Genomic DNA, 17,708 nt, shown 5'->3' on the forward strand with positions numbered 1-17,708 from the left:
GAGGGAAGACTGCAGGATCCACCCCGGGTCTCAGTCTTGGACGGCTCCATGCTGGCACACGATGTCACCATGGAAGCCCCTTTTTCTTCCCAAACTGGTGGGAACCCAGAGACTCCGACTTGCACCTGCCTCTCTTGGCCACCTGGCTGACTCCCAGAATTAGCCTCAGCAAAACAAGCCACTCAAAGAGGTGTCTTTTGCTCCCAGACACCCTGGCACCACAGATGGGGTTCTCGCCTCCAAACGTGAGGCGTCCCTCAACACGTCCCTCACAGTTATTGCAAAACCAGCCCGAACCGGGGCTGCTTCCGCTCAGGCTGCCCGGCGGGCACCCTCTGCCGTACTGGGGTTCAGGACTATGCTCTGTGGGCCCTGCATAGCATCACCTCTAAATGGGACCTATTGTCTCAAACTTGTTCTGCAGGTGCGTTTCCTGCCCTCTGGGAAGAAATGACTTTAAGCACTAACGAAGGGCAGGGATGGCAGAGCCAACACTCCGGCTCCCAGGGGCCCTGCAGGCTGAGGCTCCGTCTGTCTTGATGTGTGAGTGCCAGGGAATTTCCGATGTCCCTGGGGTGCAAAAGCAGCTAATCCACAAGCTGGGTGACCTGCCCAGGGTCAGGCTGCTGGAACCAGGCCAGAGGCTAAGGGAGTCCTCTCCAGGTGGGCCCTGGACGAGGAGAAGGGGGAGAGAGAGTCAACTTCCCTTCCACTGCCGACTGACCACCCCTCAGGCCAAGAGAATCGGAACGGTGAGGATGGAGGGAAACCCAGCTGTCCTGGGTGGGGCCGGGCCTAGGCCTTCTCATCTGGGAGGGGCTGATGGCTCCCAGCAAGGACAGGCAAGGTGGAACAGAGCTGGGGAGGAGCGTGGCTCAGCTGAGTGTCTCACTGGCTAAACAAAACAGGGGAGATGGCAAACTGCTCCCCATTCCTAAGAGGGTGAAGCCAGATGGGGTAGGCTGAGGTGGGCTTTAAGGAAGGGCCTCTTTAAGGAAGACGCCAAGGAGGCTGCCGTTCAGAGACCGTTTCATCTGACCACACCAGGAGGGGCAAACGTGCGGCCCATGTACCATCGCTCCCCCTCCCAAGCCTGTGAGAGAGGGTGCTAGTAGATTCTAGAACTCGACCACTGGACCAAGATCCAAATGCAGAATTCTCAACACAGCTTCAGCAGCCACCACCAATTTGTCATCCTCCCTTCCAGCCACTGCCTATTCGCTTAGCAGACCCCTCAGTTCCAAGACCTGAGTGTCTGGGGTGGGGAAGGGGGAGGGGGCAGGGGAGGGGAGCAGGATGGGGAAGATGCAGAGGGTGGCTGCCCAATGAGCGGCAAGGCAGGCTGAGAATGAGCTGGGGGCCAGGTGGAAGGCGAAGGGCTGGTTTCGGCTGGGGCTTTGGGGAGTTTTACTTGAGACTGGCAACCAGCAGAGGTGGCAGGACAAAATAAACAGCATCAAAAGGACAGTGCCGAGACAGGGGCTCTATCCCAAGTTATCTGCCTCTCCCCTCGCTCCAATCAGAGCAAGAGGCAGGAGATCAGCCCCCGTGGACATCTGATTCTCCACACACCCAGGCCTGTCGGGAGATGTCTTTCCTCCCACTGCCCTCTTCCTGACTCTCCTAGGTTTTCCAAATACGTTCATTTCTGAATGCCCCACCAGCCCAGCACAATGCCACTATGCCGGGGACACTCCTTACACACTTTCAGAGGAGCTGTTTGATCTTCTCATTACGCATCCTATCAGATCACTTGCCATCCCCAGAGTGATGTAATGCTGTCCTTCAAATTTGGTGGTGCCTTAGAAACACTTGGGAAGCTTTATAAAACGCCCAGCCCCACCTCCAGACCTGGTGAGTCAGACACACCAAGGGTAAGATCTAGGAATCTGTATTTCCTAAAGCTCCTGAGGTCACTGCGATGTTCTGTTTGGGAACCTGGTTTAGAAGAAAGGGATGTGGGTTCTGGAATCATATTAGAGTTCGAACTTCACCTCTGCCTCTTACCTGCTATGTGATTCCGGGCAAACTAGTCATTTCTGAGCCTGCGTTCTTTTCATCTATAAACATGGAGAAATAACGCCTATTCTGCTTATTTTAGAGAATTATGTAAAGGTACTTGACGTTCTCTTGCTTCTTATTCTTCCTCTGAAATGTGCCTGAGATTTACTGCTACATGTGCAAACTTGTGCCCTTCAGAAGGGGCATAGCCACAGGTCACAATAGCCCGACACTTGGTACCCTGTGGGCAGGGACAGGAAGCCTCGGGTGGAGCCCCTCCCTCCCCCTCACAAGCCTGTGAACACTGGAGGCTACATCCTGCAGAGCGGGGTGTAAACTGCTCCCTCTTGCAGAGTTGTGGGTGACAAAACAGAGGTAGGAGAAGCTTTGCTCCCTGCATTGTTTATATGACATTGAAGCCCACAAGGCTTCACAAGGGCCTACGGAGCTCCATCTGCCAGCGTGAGGATCCAGGTTTTTGCACTTGGTGACACAGTGCAGGTGCAAAGAGCAGGGCCCTGGTTAGGGGAAGGCAGGCAGAGGGCACAGGTCAGCACTACAGGGACGCCAACCTGTACAGGAAAAAAGTGCCCATGTTATTGGCGGGTGAGGTTAGCCCCAGGAAGGGACAGGACAAAGCTCGGGGCTGGGGGTGGGGGTTGCCAACTGCCATGAAACCTGGACAACCAAAGAAAAGTGAGAGAGAGGCTTTGGGCAGACTCCAAGTGGTCAGAGTCCAGTCTGAGTTGGCTCTGGGGTCCTGAGCTGATTGGCTACAAGCTCTGAGGCCAGAAGAGAAGGACGGGGTAAATCAGGAAAGAGCCCAGGGAGCCAGGTGGCGTACTTATGGGGCTCCACCTCCCCTCACCTTAGGCCAGGGTGCACGGGCAGGAAGCAGCTCCCAGCCAGCGCCAGCACACATGCCCGCACTCAATCTTTCCACACCCTCCCCCAGCTCCTCACCAGAGTCCTGGTCAAAGCCCTATCACAGGCACAAGATGGTGACATTTGGTGTGCTGGTGGAGCGGGCAAGATGGAGCTTGAAGAGCCAGCATCCCATCCCTTTCCCAGCAGGACTAGACCAAGGTAGGTCGAGAGATGCCCACTGCCTAACAGAGCAGAGGTTGAGGTCCCCCTGCTAATTAAGAGTCATGTAAAACAGGTGACCAGGTACCCTCAAACCCCAAGGAGAAGGTTAAAATGCTAATCGATCAAGGCAGTGACCAGTGCTCCAGGGCAGACGGGTTGTGAGGGTAGTACCAATGAGGCCATGTTCTGCAGACGCCAGGCAGTGGTGGTGGGCAACCCGGCCACACAGAGGATCAGGGTGATTAAGTGACCGACCACCTCACTGGGGCCAGAAAGCTCAGAAGGGGGCCGTGTTCTATCAGTGCCAAAGAAGGGATCGTGACCAGTCATGGGGACACTGCCTGCTGGTGCCAGAGAGTTAAGGTGATTGTCTCCCTGCTGGAAAGTTGGAAGCCGCCCCTGCCTCGGTACCACAGAGGAGGCGCGCTAAGCTGCCGGTGCCAAGTAATGACCCCAGCTCGGTGCCAGTGCCCGGACACTGGTGGAGGACCGCCACGCAGAGCAACGCTAAGACAGCCTGGTGTCCGGGGAGACTCTGCTCGGTGGCATTACCAGGTGGCCGAGGAATGCCTCCCGATGCCAGACACGGTATCCGCCGGGTGCCGCGGTGCCCGCCCCGCTGCCGCCCCGCTCACCTGTGCCCGAAGAGCCGCAGCCCTGGGAAGCGCCGCTTGCTGAGACGCCGCGGCGCCTTGTCTGGCTCGGGACCAGTGTCGTGCTCGGAGCCGCTGGACGAGGCGGAGGCCGACTCGGAGTCGCTGCTCCGGGCCTCGGGGCTGCCGTCCCGCGGCTCCATCCGGCCCTAGCCCCGGCCGGCGGCGGGCCCACGGGAGACGCCCATGCCGGGCCGGCGGCCGGGGCTCACCACGCCGGCTCCGCACCGCCCGCCGCGGCCATGGCGCGCGCTCGCTCCGCCCGCCCTGCGCCGCGCGCCCCCGCGCCCCACGCCCAGGTGCCCGGGAAGCGGCCGCTGCCGCTCCAGGAAGTGCCGCCAGCCACGGCCGCAGGACCCCGCATAGCTGGCCGGGCCGCTGCCTGCCCGCCGCCAAGCACGCCCCCTCGGCTGCGCGGTGGCACCGGCCCGCGGCGCCCTCTGCCGGCCGCTGGCCGCGCCGCAAACAGCCTGAGCCTCCAGAGAGGGCGGGGGCCGAGAAGGGGCGGGGTATACTCAGGCCCCGCCCACAAACCGGCGGCTGGTCCACCCGGATCTGATAGAATCTCCAGTCTGACACACCCGGACTGCGCACTCCCAGACACACAATCTTTTTTCCCTTCCTCTTAGCCCCCCTTCCCTCACCAAACAGCCTACATGCTCACAAGTGAACATTCGCGAGGGTGGCTGTCACCACCTCCCCTCCCACATCTACAAGGAATAACACCTCTCTCTTGCACACCCTGTGCCCATCACAGCTACTCAGTCTCCACCTCTACCCCCTTGGCTCTCCCAAATCACGCCCACGGGAACAAAAGTCACACCGTGCTCCCCATACGCAGAACAAACATCTCTTACGCACAATTATGCTCACTCATTACTCAAACTAACACTTCCCAAACCCGGCCTCTCACACTCAGAAATTTATACCAGGACCAAAGCCACTTAGTGACCCTCACACACACCAGCAACACGTTTCTCACGCAAATCTTTTCACGGCTATTTGAATTTGTTTTTACTCTTCCACGCTCCTTATACATAGCATTTCCCCAACACACTATCCAAAGAAACCTGTAAGTCTCTTGCAGTACAGGGATCACCTGCACACTTCTCACACACTCATAAATACATACATGTAAGGACCACTCTTATTCACCAACATACATGCCCTCGGAGAACATAAACATCTTTCTTCTATGTCCCCAAACGATACAGGTCAACGGATACACGTTGCCACATACCTCTTACCCATGCCTCACCCACCCAGAAATAAGCCTTGCAGACACAAACACACCCCCAAGGGCATCAAAGGTTGTCCTCTCTAGAGATGCGGAAAGCAATTGGAACCAGAGCAGTCGCCTGTGGTGGCACAACCACCATACATGCTTGGGAATCAGCAGCTCAGGGACAGCCTCTGATAGCCCCTGCATGGCTGCCAAGAGGAGGCCTGGAAGCTGGAGGGCATAGTCTTCTCCCTCCAAATCCTGCCACCCTGATGCCCATATCAGCTGCCCGTTGTTTCTGTAAGTGCTTCTCTCTGCAAAGCCACATCCTGTGTCACCTACTTCACTTTCACCCTCTCTGGGGTTCTGGCAGCCCTTTTTCCAGCCTTAGCCAGCCACATTAGGCCAGTGCGGGAAGCTCTGACATGTGGGCAAGCCTGCCGTTTTGAAAAATAGCTAGCATCTAGAGGCTCAGAACCTTCTCCTAGCTTCCTTCATGTTTCCTCTGGGCCTGGAGACCAGGGGGGTGGGGCCCCAGCCCTCTCACCAGCAGCAGGTGCCAGGGTGGGCAGTGAAATCCACAAGTGGGCCAGATATGGTCCCCCTTGGGGCATAGTTTGCTTTGGGAAAGTTTCCCAGTGGTTCTGACACCAGGCTCTGAGGGAGGAGCCCAGAGGCAGCTGAAGACTCCACTGAGTCTGCACAGGGCATCCAATGCCACACTCTTGTAGGGGCTTCTCTTCCCAGATTTCCCTGCTGTCCCCTCCCTCAACTATTAGCCTTCTGCAAGCTCAGCGGCGCCCCCCCCCCACACTGTCCCACAGCATTTCAAACATCAGAGCCGCTTTCACCCCTTTGCCTTTTTCTGAGCCCCTGTAGAGCTCTGGACATAAGGTGGGAGGGAGATCCCACTTCTGCCACCCGCCCCCCCCCACCCCCAGATAGAAGACCCATAGAGGACTAGAGGGCCAGAGGGCTCTGTGCCCATTCTCTGGCCACCCAAGTACCTACTGTGACTGGGGGGCCTCGGCTGGGATCTGTGGCACGTCCCAGGAGCGGTAGCGCCACATCTGCCTCAGTACCCCGGGCCGCTCCCCTTCTTCGGTCTCCAGAGCCTCCGCGGGGCCCAGAGCTGCAGCCTCATCGCAGCCTGCCCCGGTACTGTGGCCGGCCCCCAGTGCGCTCATCCTGCCCGGCGACTCTCTTCCTCTTTCGGCACTTCCTGACCGGGGGCCCTGCGAGAGGCCGGCTGGCTGTCCCTGTAGAGGACCACGGGCCTCGGAGGCGCCTTCCGCTGGCCGGGGCAGGAGGCTGGCTGGGAAGAGGAGCTGCCCGGGCGGACGAAAGGCAGGTGAGGACAAGTCCAGCCCAGCAGCCAGGAGACCAAGTCAGACACCAAGTCAGAGCCAGCCAGGCAGCCAGCAGGCCTGCCCAGGCGGGACTCTGAACCTCAGCCCCCGTCTGACCTTCTTAATGGCTCTGCTCTTTGCCTCTTGGTCCTGCTGAGGTATCCCACTTCATCACAACCACCCAGTGCACTGGGGCGGCGCCCGGCCCCCCCACGCCTCTCTCTCCGCTCACCTCTGTAAGTACCCCACCATCTGACACAGGGTCAGGCACATGGGCAGTAGAAAGAGTAACCCGAATGGAGCTAAGAGTTGTGGCCTCACGTCCTGTGTCTGCCCTTTGCCAGCTGTGCACCCTGGATCAGGTCAGAAGGTTCACCTGAAACCCTTTTTGGAATAAGGTAGGCTGTCAACTGATGAAGACATGTGCTAGGGAGCTTTTCTGAGCCTCAGTTTTTCTCATCTGTTACGTGGAATGGGGCAATAGTAATAACTGAGCTCTTGTGGGTTTAGGAGGATTTAATAAGAGGTGAGAGGTTTAACAAGTTAATTCATTCACTAACTATTTCTTGAGTGCCTTCTAAGCCGCAGGTGCTGTGTCGGACTACACAGCCATGTGCAAGGCACCAGCGCTCTGCCCTCATATTGCTTAGCTTCTGGGGGAAAAGGCATCTGGGAAACACATAATCAGTACAGGAAATCATGCCAGGTAATGCAATGAGATACGCTATAGAGAAAATGAAGCCAGTGCAGAGCGGGAAGAGAATGATGACACCGGGGCTAATGAGGCGGGGGATTAGGGATGGCCTCCCTGAGGAGGTGACATTTGAGAACTGACCTGAGTGAATTGAGAGCGCAAATTCTATGAGTATCTAGGGGAACAGCAGCCCAGGTGGAAGGAACAGCAAGAGCAAAGGCCCCCCTCTGAGTAGGAATATACTCAATGTGCCTGAAGAATAGCAGAAAGTCCACACTGGGCTGGATTTGAAGCCATTGTGGGGATTTGGTTAATAAATATTAAGGCATACACTTACTCTTCTTCTTCTTTTTTTTTTAATGGCCACACATTCATCATATGGAAGTTCCCAGGGCAGGGATTAAATCTGAGCCCAAGTACAATGCCAGATCCTTTAACCCACTGCAATGGGTGGGGGGTTGAAGTGGCGCCTCTGCAGCGACCTGAGCCGCTGCCACTGGATTCTTGACCACTATGCCACAGCGGGAACTCCCCACTTACTCTTTCTTATTAGGGCTGATTCTGGGATGGAAATCGTACCTTCCTTAAGCACTCTTTAATCACACTCCTCTATAATTAGTTCTTTAGCTCTACATCTCTTTGTTTCCCCAGAAAGGCTGTAAAGTTCTCGAGGACGGAAAGGGTGTCAGTTCAGTTCAGTCCAATAAACATTTACGCTACAGAACTGGCAGACCCTGGATTACACATGATGCCATCCCAGCCCTTAGAAACCTCCATCTGGTGCTCTAATCACCTTTGTGCCCCTCATGACTGGAACACAGTATTTCTTAAGAAATGTTTGCTTAATAAATCATGCCATGTCATGAAAATACTTTTATTTTGGTAATAATAAAAAAATAGCTAATATTTCTTGGACACTTCTCCACCAGAAAACTTTGAATCCTGGTGACAACCCTATGAGGTAGATCTTGTTATTTGCCTCCTCTTACAGATGGGGAAACGGAGGCACGGGGTGGCTAAGCTCATCTGTGCGAGGTTACCCAGCCTGTAAGTGAAAGAAGTGAGAATTTCACCTCAGAGTCTGTGCCCTTAGATAATACATCCTATTGCCCCTCCAGGATTGGGGACATAGCCAGATGATGCCACTGAGGCTTGGCACTGCCTTTCTCAGTGGCTCTCCCTCCAGCTCATCATCCTGCCTCAAGGCAGGTCCTGTTTTGGAAGGAAGCTGCTTGCAGGGCCCTGTCCTCCTCTCCCAGGGATTCTGCAAGTAGCTTGAACAGTTAAACAGAGGAAATGGGGCTGGGCTTGTTTTCAATCTGAGGCTTCTGGCAGCCCTGGAGCAGCAGAGAGCAGGAAATGTGGCTCCTGGAGGGGAAGCCGAGCAGGCTGGAGGCTCTGGGAGGCAGAGCAGTCCTGGCTGTGGGACCACGTTCCCTGGGAGCTTGTACTCACTGAAGCTGTCAGTACTTTGCAGGTGGGGTGGGGAGGACAAGCCTGGAAAGGACAAGTGCACAAGGCTGGGGAGGATGCCCTTGGCAGTTCCTAGGACAACGTGTGCCAGCCCCGGGGAGCTGGGGACCCCTCAGAATCCACCCAGATACACACAGGAAGAGAAATCTGGGTAAGAAAATTATTCTGGGCTTTGTTGAGGCCCCAGAGGGTGAGGTGTTCTACTTTCCGTGGCCTGGATGAGCAAGTGGGAGCTGGGGAAAAGAAATGTACCAGGACACCAAACGCTTAGCCCACGATCTGGACAGCCTCTGCTCTCAAAACCAGCCAAGCCAGCCTCCTTGGCCTGACCTTCAAGGCTCCTTCTGCTCTGGTTCTTTTCTTTTTTGCCTCTTCCTCCAAGCTTTCCCTGCAGAGATTTTCTCTGAGCTCCTACCACACTGATGACTGCCCCACAGTAAGTACTCAACAAACATTTCTTCCCTCTTTCTTCCCACTTCCTGTAACACGCCACCCTTAGCCCTGACATTCTATTCTGCTTGTGCTGCTCTCCTTGCCCTGTCTGCCCTGAAAACTTGGCCAATCAAACTCTCCATCCTTCAAAACCCAACCCCAAGACGCAAAAGTGGGAAGGTGGAAAGAGTGGGCCCAAACCCCAGCCCTTGCTGTGTGACGTCAGGAAAGTCACTTAACATCTCTAGGTTGGATCCGATGATTTCAAAGAGCTTGTCTAGCTCTGACAGTTTCATTTGAATCTCCTTCCCTGATCTCCTGGTTTTCACTCATTCATTCGTTTGTTTGACAAATATTTTATAAATACCTACTAAGTGTCAAATGCTGCTTCAACACTCCTCACCCTCTGATGTATCTGATACTCACCTTTGTTCCCCCCAAATATTCCTCTATCGTGTGACCTTTTATGCATATTAGTCTTGTCTCCTTACAAGACTCTTGAGCCCAGTGTTGCTCCTAGCTCCCTGTTGGGTCCATGGTGTGTATTCAGTAACTTCCTATGGAAGTTGAAGTGAGCTGAATACAGGTGTCCAGCAAGCTGAGCCAAGGGAGGCAGACTGGCTTCCTGTTTGCTTGAGGGGCTGTGGTGAGACATGGGGCGGGGGAGAGCTTTGGGGAGCCCATGCACCTTTCCAGCAGTGAAGCCTGTGGTCCAGGTATCTGTGGTCCAGGGAGCAACCTAGAGCCTGAAAGCACTTGCCAATCTTGGCCTCTGCTCAGGTGCTGGGCCTCTGCCCCCACAGAGGAGACAGATGTACCTGAGCTGGGCCGCAGGTGCTGCTGTCTAGTGACAGATGGACATTGGATTAAGCTCCTTCTGGGTCGCCTCATTAAAGTCATGTGCAGGAGGAAATCCGGAGGATGGGCTGGGGACCCTTTCCCACAGGAGCAAGAGAGCTGGGGGGTATAGCACTGGCAGCTTCGCAGTCAGGGGTCTCTCAAATCACAATCTCTCCTGGAAACCTGTCCTTTGGCATCTCCCAGGTGCCCAGGCTAGAGCCGAGAGGACTCTGGTGGGCTCTTCCCTTCCTTGCGGTCGGCTAGATCTGCCCTGAGGAGCTTTCTTCTGCCCCCACCTGGACTGTAGCGCTTCCAGGGAAAGGTCAGCAGGTCTCCTGTCTTTCCAGCATCTGCTGGATCATAAGCCCTGATTGCAGAACCACCTTTCAGTCCTCAAACCCCCTCCCTATTACCCCCTCCCAGGGATATGTGCAGGGGGTACAAAGCCAAAGAGAAGATCCCGAGGGATGAAAGTCCAGGCCCTTGGACGCCTGACAAAGGGCTTTGTATTGAAACCGATCTGAGTCTGGAACCCAACTCTACCAGTTACTGGCTGTGGGATCTCAGCAAATTGCTTAACTTTTCCCAGGCTGAGTTGATCATCTGTAAGATGCTATCTGGTGGCCCTTAAATCCACCCCCTCCTCTATGAATCCTGCTTAGTCTTTCTTCCTTCCCCAAACATCTATAGGTCAAGAGCTCTGGTCAAGCGCGGTGGAGCCCAGCTGAGGCCAGATCTAGCCCCAGTGTCTTTCCTACCCGCTTTGTGTATCTTTGAAGATAGTCTTTTCGAGCCTGTCTAACCCTTGTCCTTGGGATCTGGATCTCTGAGGGGCTACAGAGCTGAATGCTCTGCTGTGAAGTTGCACCAACTGAAGCAAACATGAGACTCCAGCCCAGGCTTCCAGCCACCTTTTCAGCAGCACAGCAGAGAAGAACCTGTCCCAGTGCCTCTGCTGGAACTACCCGTCCCAGCCCCCCACCGCAACCCAAAAGGCCCAAATGGCTTGTGCCCCTGGGGCAGGAGGTGGGGGACATGAGATGCTGAGGGGGCCTGTTCCAAGCACCCAGGGCCCAAATCAGGTCAAATAAGACCCTCTTTCTGGAATCCCTAAGCTGCTGCCTTCACGAGCCTGGCCCCACCTCTGGGCATGGCCGTCCGTGGCCTTTGACTCACTAGTCAGCAAGAACCTTGGGTCCCTGAGGGGAGGAAGGGCCCCCGCCCTTCCCAAAGGAAGGAAAATGATAGCCCCCCGGCTTCCGGCTTCCTCTGGCAGCGGGCCCCCTCCTCCAGCTCCAGCTCAGCTCTCTGCCCCCGGTTTATTGCATTTTTAATTCAGGACAGAATGTGATCTCTTGCAGCTCCTTGCTTTATCCTGTAGCTATTTAAATTACAAATCGGCCCCATCTCCCTGTCACTCTTGGGTTATTTTTAGCTTCTGGTAAATAGCAGCAGGGAGAGTTGGATCAGGTGCCCCTCCCTCGAGGAGCTTTGTACCCACAGTCCCAAGCCCACAGCAGGGGGCACCCTCCCCTGCCAGCTGGTACCCCAGCCACTCTGTGGGGGTGGAGAGGGCAGAGGGAGAACTGCAGTCTGGGACACGCACGCAGGCTCAGTCCCGTTCTTAGCCTTTACTGTACTCTGCCACCTCCAGGTCTCCATCCATCCATCACTCAGAGGCCGCCTCCAATTCCCAAGGAGGTCCAGTTATAGAGGGCAGAAGATTTGACTTGGGTCTCCCCTCCTCCCCATAAGTCAGGAAGTTTACATCTCTTAATCTTCTTTCATCTTCCCAGCCACCCTCTGGTGCAGGTATAACTGTTCCCACTTTCCATTGAGGAAACAGGGTCAGAGGTGAAAGTGATTTACCCAGCTAGGAAGAGGCAGAGCCGGAATTTGAACCCAGGTTTTCTCTGACCCTGAAGAGTGCCTGCAGGTGATCGCACTGTCTCAGCACAATGCATGTGTCTCTTTGCCCGGTGCCTGCATTAATTCCCAGTGCCCGCCATCAGCTGTTTTCCCACGTGCTGGGTTGGCACACATGGCGGATGGGCCACATCCGGCCTGCTGTGTGGTTTTTTTTATATGGCCGTGAGCTAAGAATGGTTTTTTACAGTTTTAAATGGTTGGGAAAAAGCAAAATAATATTTGTGACAGAAATGATATGTAATTTAAAGTTCAGTGTCTATAAATAAAGTTTTACTGGGACCCAGGCACCCTCATTGGTTTCCGTACTGCCTATGGCAGCTCTGGGTCTGAGGTGGCAAGGGCAGAGTGGCAGAGATGGTGTGACCTGCAAATCTGCAGCTATTTACTGCCTGGCCCTGTACTGAATCACACTTTTGTCAAAGGAAGGACCAGATCCCGTATTTCCAGCCCATACAGTGCCTGGGCCATACAGTGCCAGTTCCAGCCCATACAGTGCCTGAGCTCCAGAGACAGGGGCAGGTCCTCCTTCAAGGTCTTTCTGGGGCTACCCAGACCCCAGCAGAGGGAAGCCCCCTGGCCGTCACATCCCAATGACTCAGCTCACATTTTACCCTTTCCCTCTCTCTTCCAGCTTCTCCACAGGTGAAACCAGTGGTTTCCAAACCTACTTGACTATCAAAATTACCTGGGGGAGGTTTTTAAAGTTGAGAATCCCAGGCCCCAGAATCTCTGTATCAGGATCTCCAGGGAGGGCTTAAGAAATGATTTTGAAAGAGACCCTTAGCTGATCTGGCTTGGGGGGATCACTGGGCTGACTTCCAGAGGTTCAAGTTTCTGCCTCTTCAGACTGGTCCTTTCAGACCGAACCCAGTGTCCCTTGCACCCCTGGCTTCTCTCAGGCTAGAGGCCACCTTCCAGTGGTCTCTCTCTCTCTCTTTTTTTTTTTGTCTTTTTGCCATTTCTTGGGCTGCTCCTGCAGCATATGGAGGTTCCTGAGCTAGGGGTCTAATCGGAGCTGTAGCTGCCGGCCTACACCAGAGTCACAGCAGTGTGGGATCTGGGCCGTGTCTGCAACCTACACCACAGCTCATGGCAACACTGGATCCTTAGCCCACTGAGCGAGGACAGGGATCGAACCCGAAACCTCATGGTTCCTAGTCAGATTCGTTAACCACTGAGCCACGACAGGTCTCTTGAGCCCCACCCTGGAGTGTTTAGGATTCCTCAAGTAATCTGGGGGTTCTCAGGCCCAGATACAGACCCAAGATCGTCTTCTCTCCCCTCCCCCTACCGACAGAGACCTGCCATCTCTTCGCCTACCTAAAGCAGCTGCCAGGGCTGCTTCCGGCCCATGCCAGGGCTGCGGGGTAAAGGAAACCTATTTCCCAGAAATCCCCACATCCCTAAAAGCTCCTCCCGTCCTGCTGAAAACACCCCCGTCCTCGCTCCCGCTTGCGTCAGAGGCAGCCAGGCTCCAATCCCAGGTCCGCTGGCTGCCACCCCTCGCCCTCAGATAGTTTGCCCCCGCATTTCTATCTAAAAGCCTTTTCTCTCTGTGAAGGGCTTCAACTGCTTTTCTTAGCAACTCCTCACAGCAGGGTGGGAGGTTTCGCTGTGAGCCAGAGCTGCACGGAACTGCAGAGGATGTAGAAAGGGCCCCCAGCCCCCAGCGGCCTGCACAAGGAAGAGCAGCTTTGGTCACCAGGCCACTCAGGACGGCTGCGGGAGGGCTGAGTCTTTCCACTGGGTCCCCTGGGAAGCCGAGGGCTCTGACTCTTTTTGGAGGCTTCCTCTGCCTTCCACCCAAGGTGCTCTTCTTGCCTTGATGCTTTGTCCTGCTCTGGTCCTAAGATGGGGCTCCTGGTCTAACCAGGATGTGAGGAGGTGCCTCGCTTGATCTGTCCAGGGGTGACAGCTGGAACCCACTCTGGTGCTGTCTTCTGCAGCCCTTACACTGGTGACCTGGAGGTCTCCTGATCCCTTCACAGCCAGAGAGGAGTCACAGCTTGGTGACTCTGTATCCTTAGTGACTAGAGGCCTCAAGTTTGGGCTGTGGAGGGGCATCCATTCAGGAACCACCCCAAGGGAATCCCAGCCCTTGCGGCTGCCTCCGTATGTGTGTGTGTGTGTGTGTGTGTGTTTGTGTGTACACAGAGCATCTTCCATCTTAGCCCTTTGCTTATTCTCTGCCCTGGTCCCTCCAAGCCTCTATCTCGCTCTGGCTTCCTTTTCAGCTCCGGATGCTGTTTGTCCCTGACCTGCAACTGAGGAAAACCTTGGGTCACCCTCTGATGTTACAGGTGAAAAACTAAGGCCCAGAGAGAGAGAGAGATTTTCTAGCTTCAGGACATGCAAGTCACTGGCAGAAGTGAGAATACAAGTCCAGTCTCCTGACTCCCAGACTGGTATTTCTTCCATTCTATGTCCCATTACCCATGTCTCTTTGTACTCCCTCCTCCCCCAGGGGACATTCAGGGGCTCTTCTCTTGGCAACCAGGGGACAGACAACACCCTCCTCTCAGCATGATGTTCTAGAAGAACTTGGTAATGGAACTGGGTGTACCCCTGATTCCTAATAGGCCCCAGACAGTGAAGGAAGGGCCCATGGGAATCTAATCTCCTGCCCATTTATTCTGAGCATCTCACTTCATGATGGTGGACCAGTCCCCTCCCCTCTCTCTTGTCTTCCACCAAGTGATGGAGGCCTGATGGCCTCATAGCCATTAAGAATACTGAGGCCCTTCAAGCTCCCAGCACTAGGCCATTTTTACAAAACACCTTTCCAGAAGCCCCAGGGAGAAGCAGGGCAGCCTCAGACACATCCCAAGTCCTTGGGATTGTAAATAGATAGGAAATTTGTCCTCTCTAACCAGATCGATTTCTTCAAGGACTGCAGGTGCCTTGACGTCCCTGCTGGACCCTCCAGAGAAGGTCACGCTGGGCCAGGGGCAGCAAGTCCAGGTGGGGGCTGTGATCTGGGGGAGGAAGAGGATGGTAAAAGCTGTCTCTAGCCTGTCCCCACCCCCTCCTCAGATTCCCTTCTCTGTGTAACTTACCCATCCCCCTAACTGGAGAGGCAGCCCTCCCCCAACTCATCCTAAATCATAAAAGTGGTCTCTGGGGCCCCCTCCAGCTGATTCCTTGGGTCACAGGTGGTAGGACCAGGGAGGCCAGGAATCTTCCACGGGCAGAGACATTTAAGAAGATTCAGGTGCGAGCATGAGGTTCAGTCTACCACTGGGCTGACAGTGAAGGTCTGCTTGGGCAGAGGGGTCCAGGAGGGGATTCTTTCCCCATCTCTAGGCAGTAGGGTCTCAGCCATGGTGGCAGGGAGCATCACCTCGTTCACTTCCAGGAGCCAGTGCCTAGCGCCGGGTCAGCCCACAGGAAAGCTCCAGTAAGGCCTATTGAATGAATAGGGAGTCCCTCTTTACCCCAGAAGATGCTCCTCACCCTTCCCAGCAGATAGAGGTTTGTAAGGATCAAGTCTTGGTTATTTCTCTCCTCATTGCCCGGTACAGTGCCTGGTACCCAGCTGGCACCAGTAATTCCATGTTGAATGAATAGGTCTCTCACTGGTCATTAGAGAAGTGGTCCTGGGAGCTCCCTTTTGCGACCAGAGGGCAGAGACCCCTTGGTCGTCATTTCTGAATCCCCAGGGCCTAGAGCAGTGTCAGGAAAGCCGCAAGCGCTCCATGAAAGTCGACTGAAAATGAGAGTGGTCCCACGTGCTGGGTTCCCCGCTGCCCGCATTCTCCTTACCTGTAAGACACCTGCTTGCGTAGATGCATCTGGCGGAACCGCTCCTCCACCGGGGGTCCAGCGGCCATGCCCCGGGGTGCCTCGAGCCACGGCTGCGAGACCTCGGCCTCCTCCCCGCGGCGGCAGCGCCGCCGCACCACCTCCTCCTCCGTTGCCCGGCCGCCGCCAGCCCCGTCCCCGCGGGGCCCTCCGCCGCTCGGGCCCTCGGCCATCCTGCGGCCGCCCTCTTTCAGTGGCTCCTGAGGCCTTGCGGGGTTCCCTGCTCAAGTTCAGTCCCCCTTCCTCCTGGGCCTGGCAACGCGAGGCGGGGAGGGAGGAAAGCGCTGGGTCCCGCACGTCCCTCCCGACGCCGGGGCTCAGACGACGGGAGCTGCCAGCTGCTGGGCGCTGCGCCTGGGAAAGGCCGGCTGGGATCTTCCCGCGCCCCCCCCCCCGGGGGGGTACTTGCTGGTGTCGGGGTGCTGCTTCGTGAGCGCTAGGGCGCCCCCCGGACGGCGGGACCCAGAGCCGGATCGGAGCCCGAGCCGGAGCGGTGAGCGCGCTCATGCAGCCGCCGCCGCTGCCGCGCACCGGAGTGTCACCTTAGAGACACCCGCCAGCCCGCGGGGTCCGGTGCGGAGGACGCCGCCCCGCCGAGCCAGCCCGGCCCGGGGCACCGGAGGAGCGAGTCCGGCCCAGCCCGCGGCGGGCACGAACCTGGCCCCCGGCGCCCGCCAGAGCCCACCCTCGCGCCCCCTCCCCTGCACCCCGCCACTCGGCAGCTGCCAATCACCGCCCCGCCCGTCACTCAGCGGCTGTGATGTACCCCCCCTCGTCCCGCGCTTTCCGGCTTCGGCATTCGCCGCTGCGGCGGGCAGGTGGGGGTGGTGGTGGCGGGGGCGGTGACACGAGCTGGCTTTAACCCCATCGGCGCCACAGGAATTTAGAGACCCAATTAGATTTGGGGAGGGGCACAGGAAGGGGACCGTACTGTGGGACGCCTTGAATTTGAGGATAGACCTGATTGCCCGTAACACTGCCTCTATGCCTTGGGCTCTTCTGAACCCTGCGCAGAGAGGGACCCAGCTCAGGGTGGGTGGGGATGGAGAGCTTCCGGACCCCGGTGCCCGGCAGGCCGGCAGGCAACCTCCTCAAGGCCCGGCTCGCCTCCGAGGACCTGCCCTCGCTGAGGCTCCTGGGGGCAGTTTGTAGGAGAAGATTGAAGTCAATGTCGGAAGGCTGAGTCAGTCTCCTGGATGGGGAGAAGGGAGGAGACTAACTCCGGAAGGAAAGACAAGAGGTCTTCTTAGGGTCCATCCTGCTGCTGGAAATTCCGCTCCTTACAACAGCTCCTCTTTTCATTGGGGTGGTCTTCACCTGAACCTTACCTCTGGATGATAATGGGACCCTCCTTAGCTTCTCAAATCTAACACCTCCTATCCACTACCCCAGCCTCATCTTCCCAAAGTTGCCCCTTGACCATAGCATTTACTCTCCCTTTGCAATATTTAGTGGTTCCCCCTTGCCTATACTTTAGCCTGGCATTCAAGGCCTGCCTTGATCTTCCCACATCCGATCTGATTCCATCCCTTTCCATCCACTCATCTGTACTCATTCTGGGAATGGGCATCAGGCCTCTACACCATGGTTCATCTGAAATCTCCTTCTGTTACTGTAACTTCAAATTCTGGGAAGCCACTGAAGTGCCTCCTCTTCCAGGAAGTCTCCATAGATGGCTCCAGCTGAAAAGCACCCTTCTTCCTCCCAGACCCCATTGCCCTTTGCACCCGACCTCTAGTCTAGTCTGTCTAATCTTTCCCCACTAACTGGGAGCCCGGAAGGTGGGAGGGACCAGACTCACCGAGGTAGAGAGTGGATTACAGAGGGGGCCAGCTGTGGTGCTCAAGGCGCCTCCAACTCTCACCAGCCCTACAGTGGCTGTCCTGCTCTAAGCCTTTGCTCAGGTTGTTCCCCTTGCCTGGTGGATGTCACATTTTCTGAAATCTTCATCCGTCAAGGCCATTCTCATCCTCCATGAACCCCTCCCCGACAGTCCACGGCAGACACTGTCTCCCTCCCTCCTTCAGCCTCGTAATGATTTCCTGGGCCCCTGGCTGGGCATTCCCCTTCACCCTCTAACAATAGCTAACATCTCATGTGATTCTCACCGCAGTGCTGGGTGGTAGATACTATCACTTCCTCCATGTTACAGACGAGGACACTGAGATGTCATTCAAGTGATTTGTGCGCTCAGGATGGCTCAGGTGAGGTGAGTGAGTGGGGAG

The 17,708-nt window shown here is 56.1% G+C and overlaps 1 protein-coding gene across 10 annotated transcripts in view; it reads right to left on the reverse strand.

The window, feature by feature from the left end:
- DGKZ (diacylglycerol kinase zeta) overlaps positions 1-16,036 on the reverse strand; it is a 41,674-nt gene extending 25,638 nt beyond the window's left edge. For 3 of the 10 annotated variants that reach the window (XM_047775871.1, XM_047775868.1, XM_047775867.1), the window contains exon 1: positions 3,726-3,949. In XM_047775871.1, the coding sequence (XP_047631827.1) occupies positions 3,726-3,886 (161 nt within the window). In that variant the 5' untranslated portion in view covers positions 3,887-3,949. Of the gene's footprint in view, positions 1-3,725; positions 4,082-5,976; positions 6,168-15,444 lie in introns of those variants that run through there. The other 7 variants (XM_047775876.1, XM_047775875.1, XM_047775877.1 and 4 more) reach the window with 7 other exon arrangements.
- Positions 16,037-17,708: the final 1,672 nt, after the last annotated feature.

This window comes from Phacochoerus africanus, chromosome 4 (assembly GCF_016906955.1).
Source record: "Phacochoerus africanus isolate WHEZ1 chromosome 4, ROS_Pafr_v1, whole genome shotgun sequence".
NCBI classification, from domain to species: Eukaryota; Metazoa; Chordata; class Mammalia; order Artiodactyla; family Suidae; genus Phacochoerus; species Phacochoerus africanus.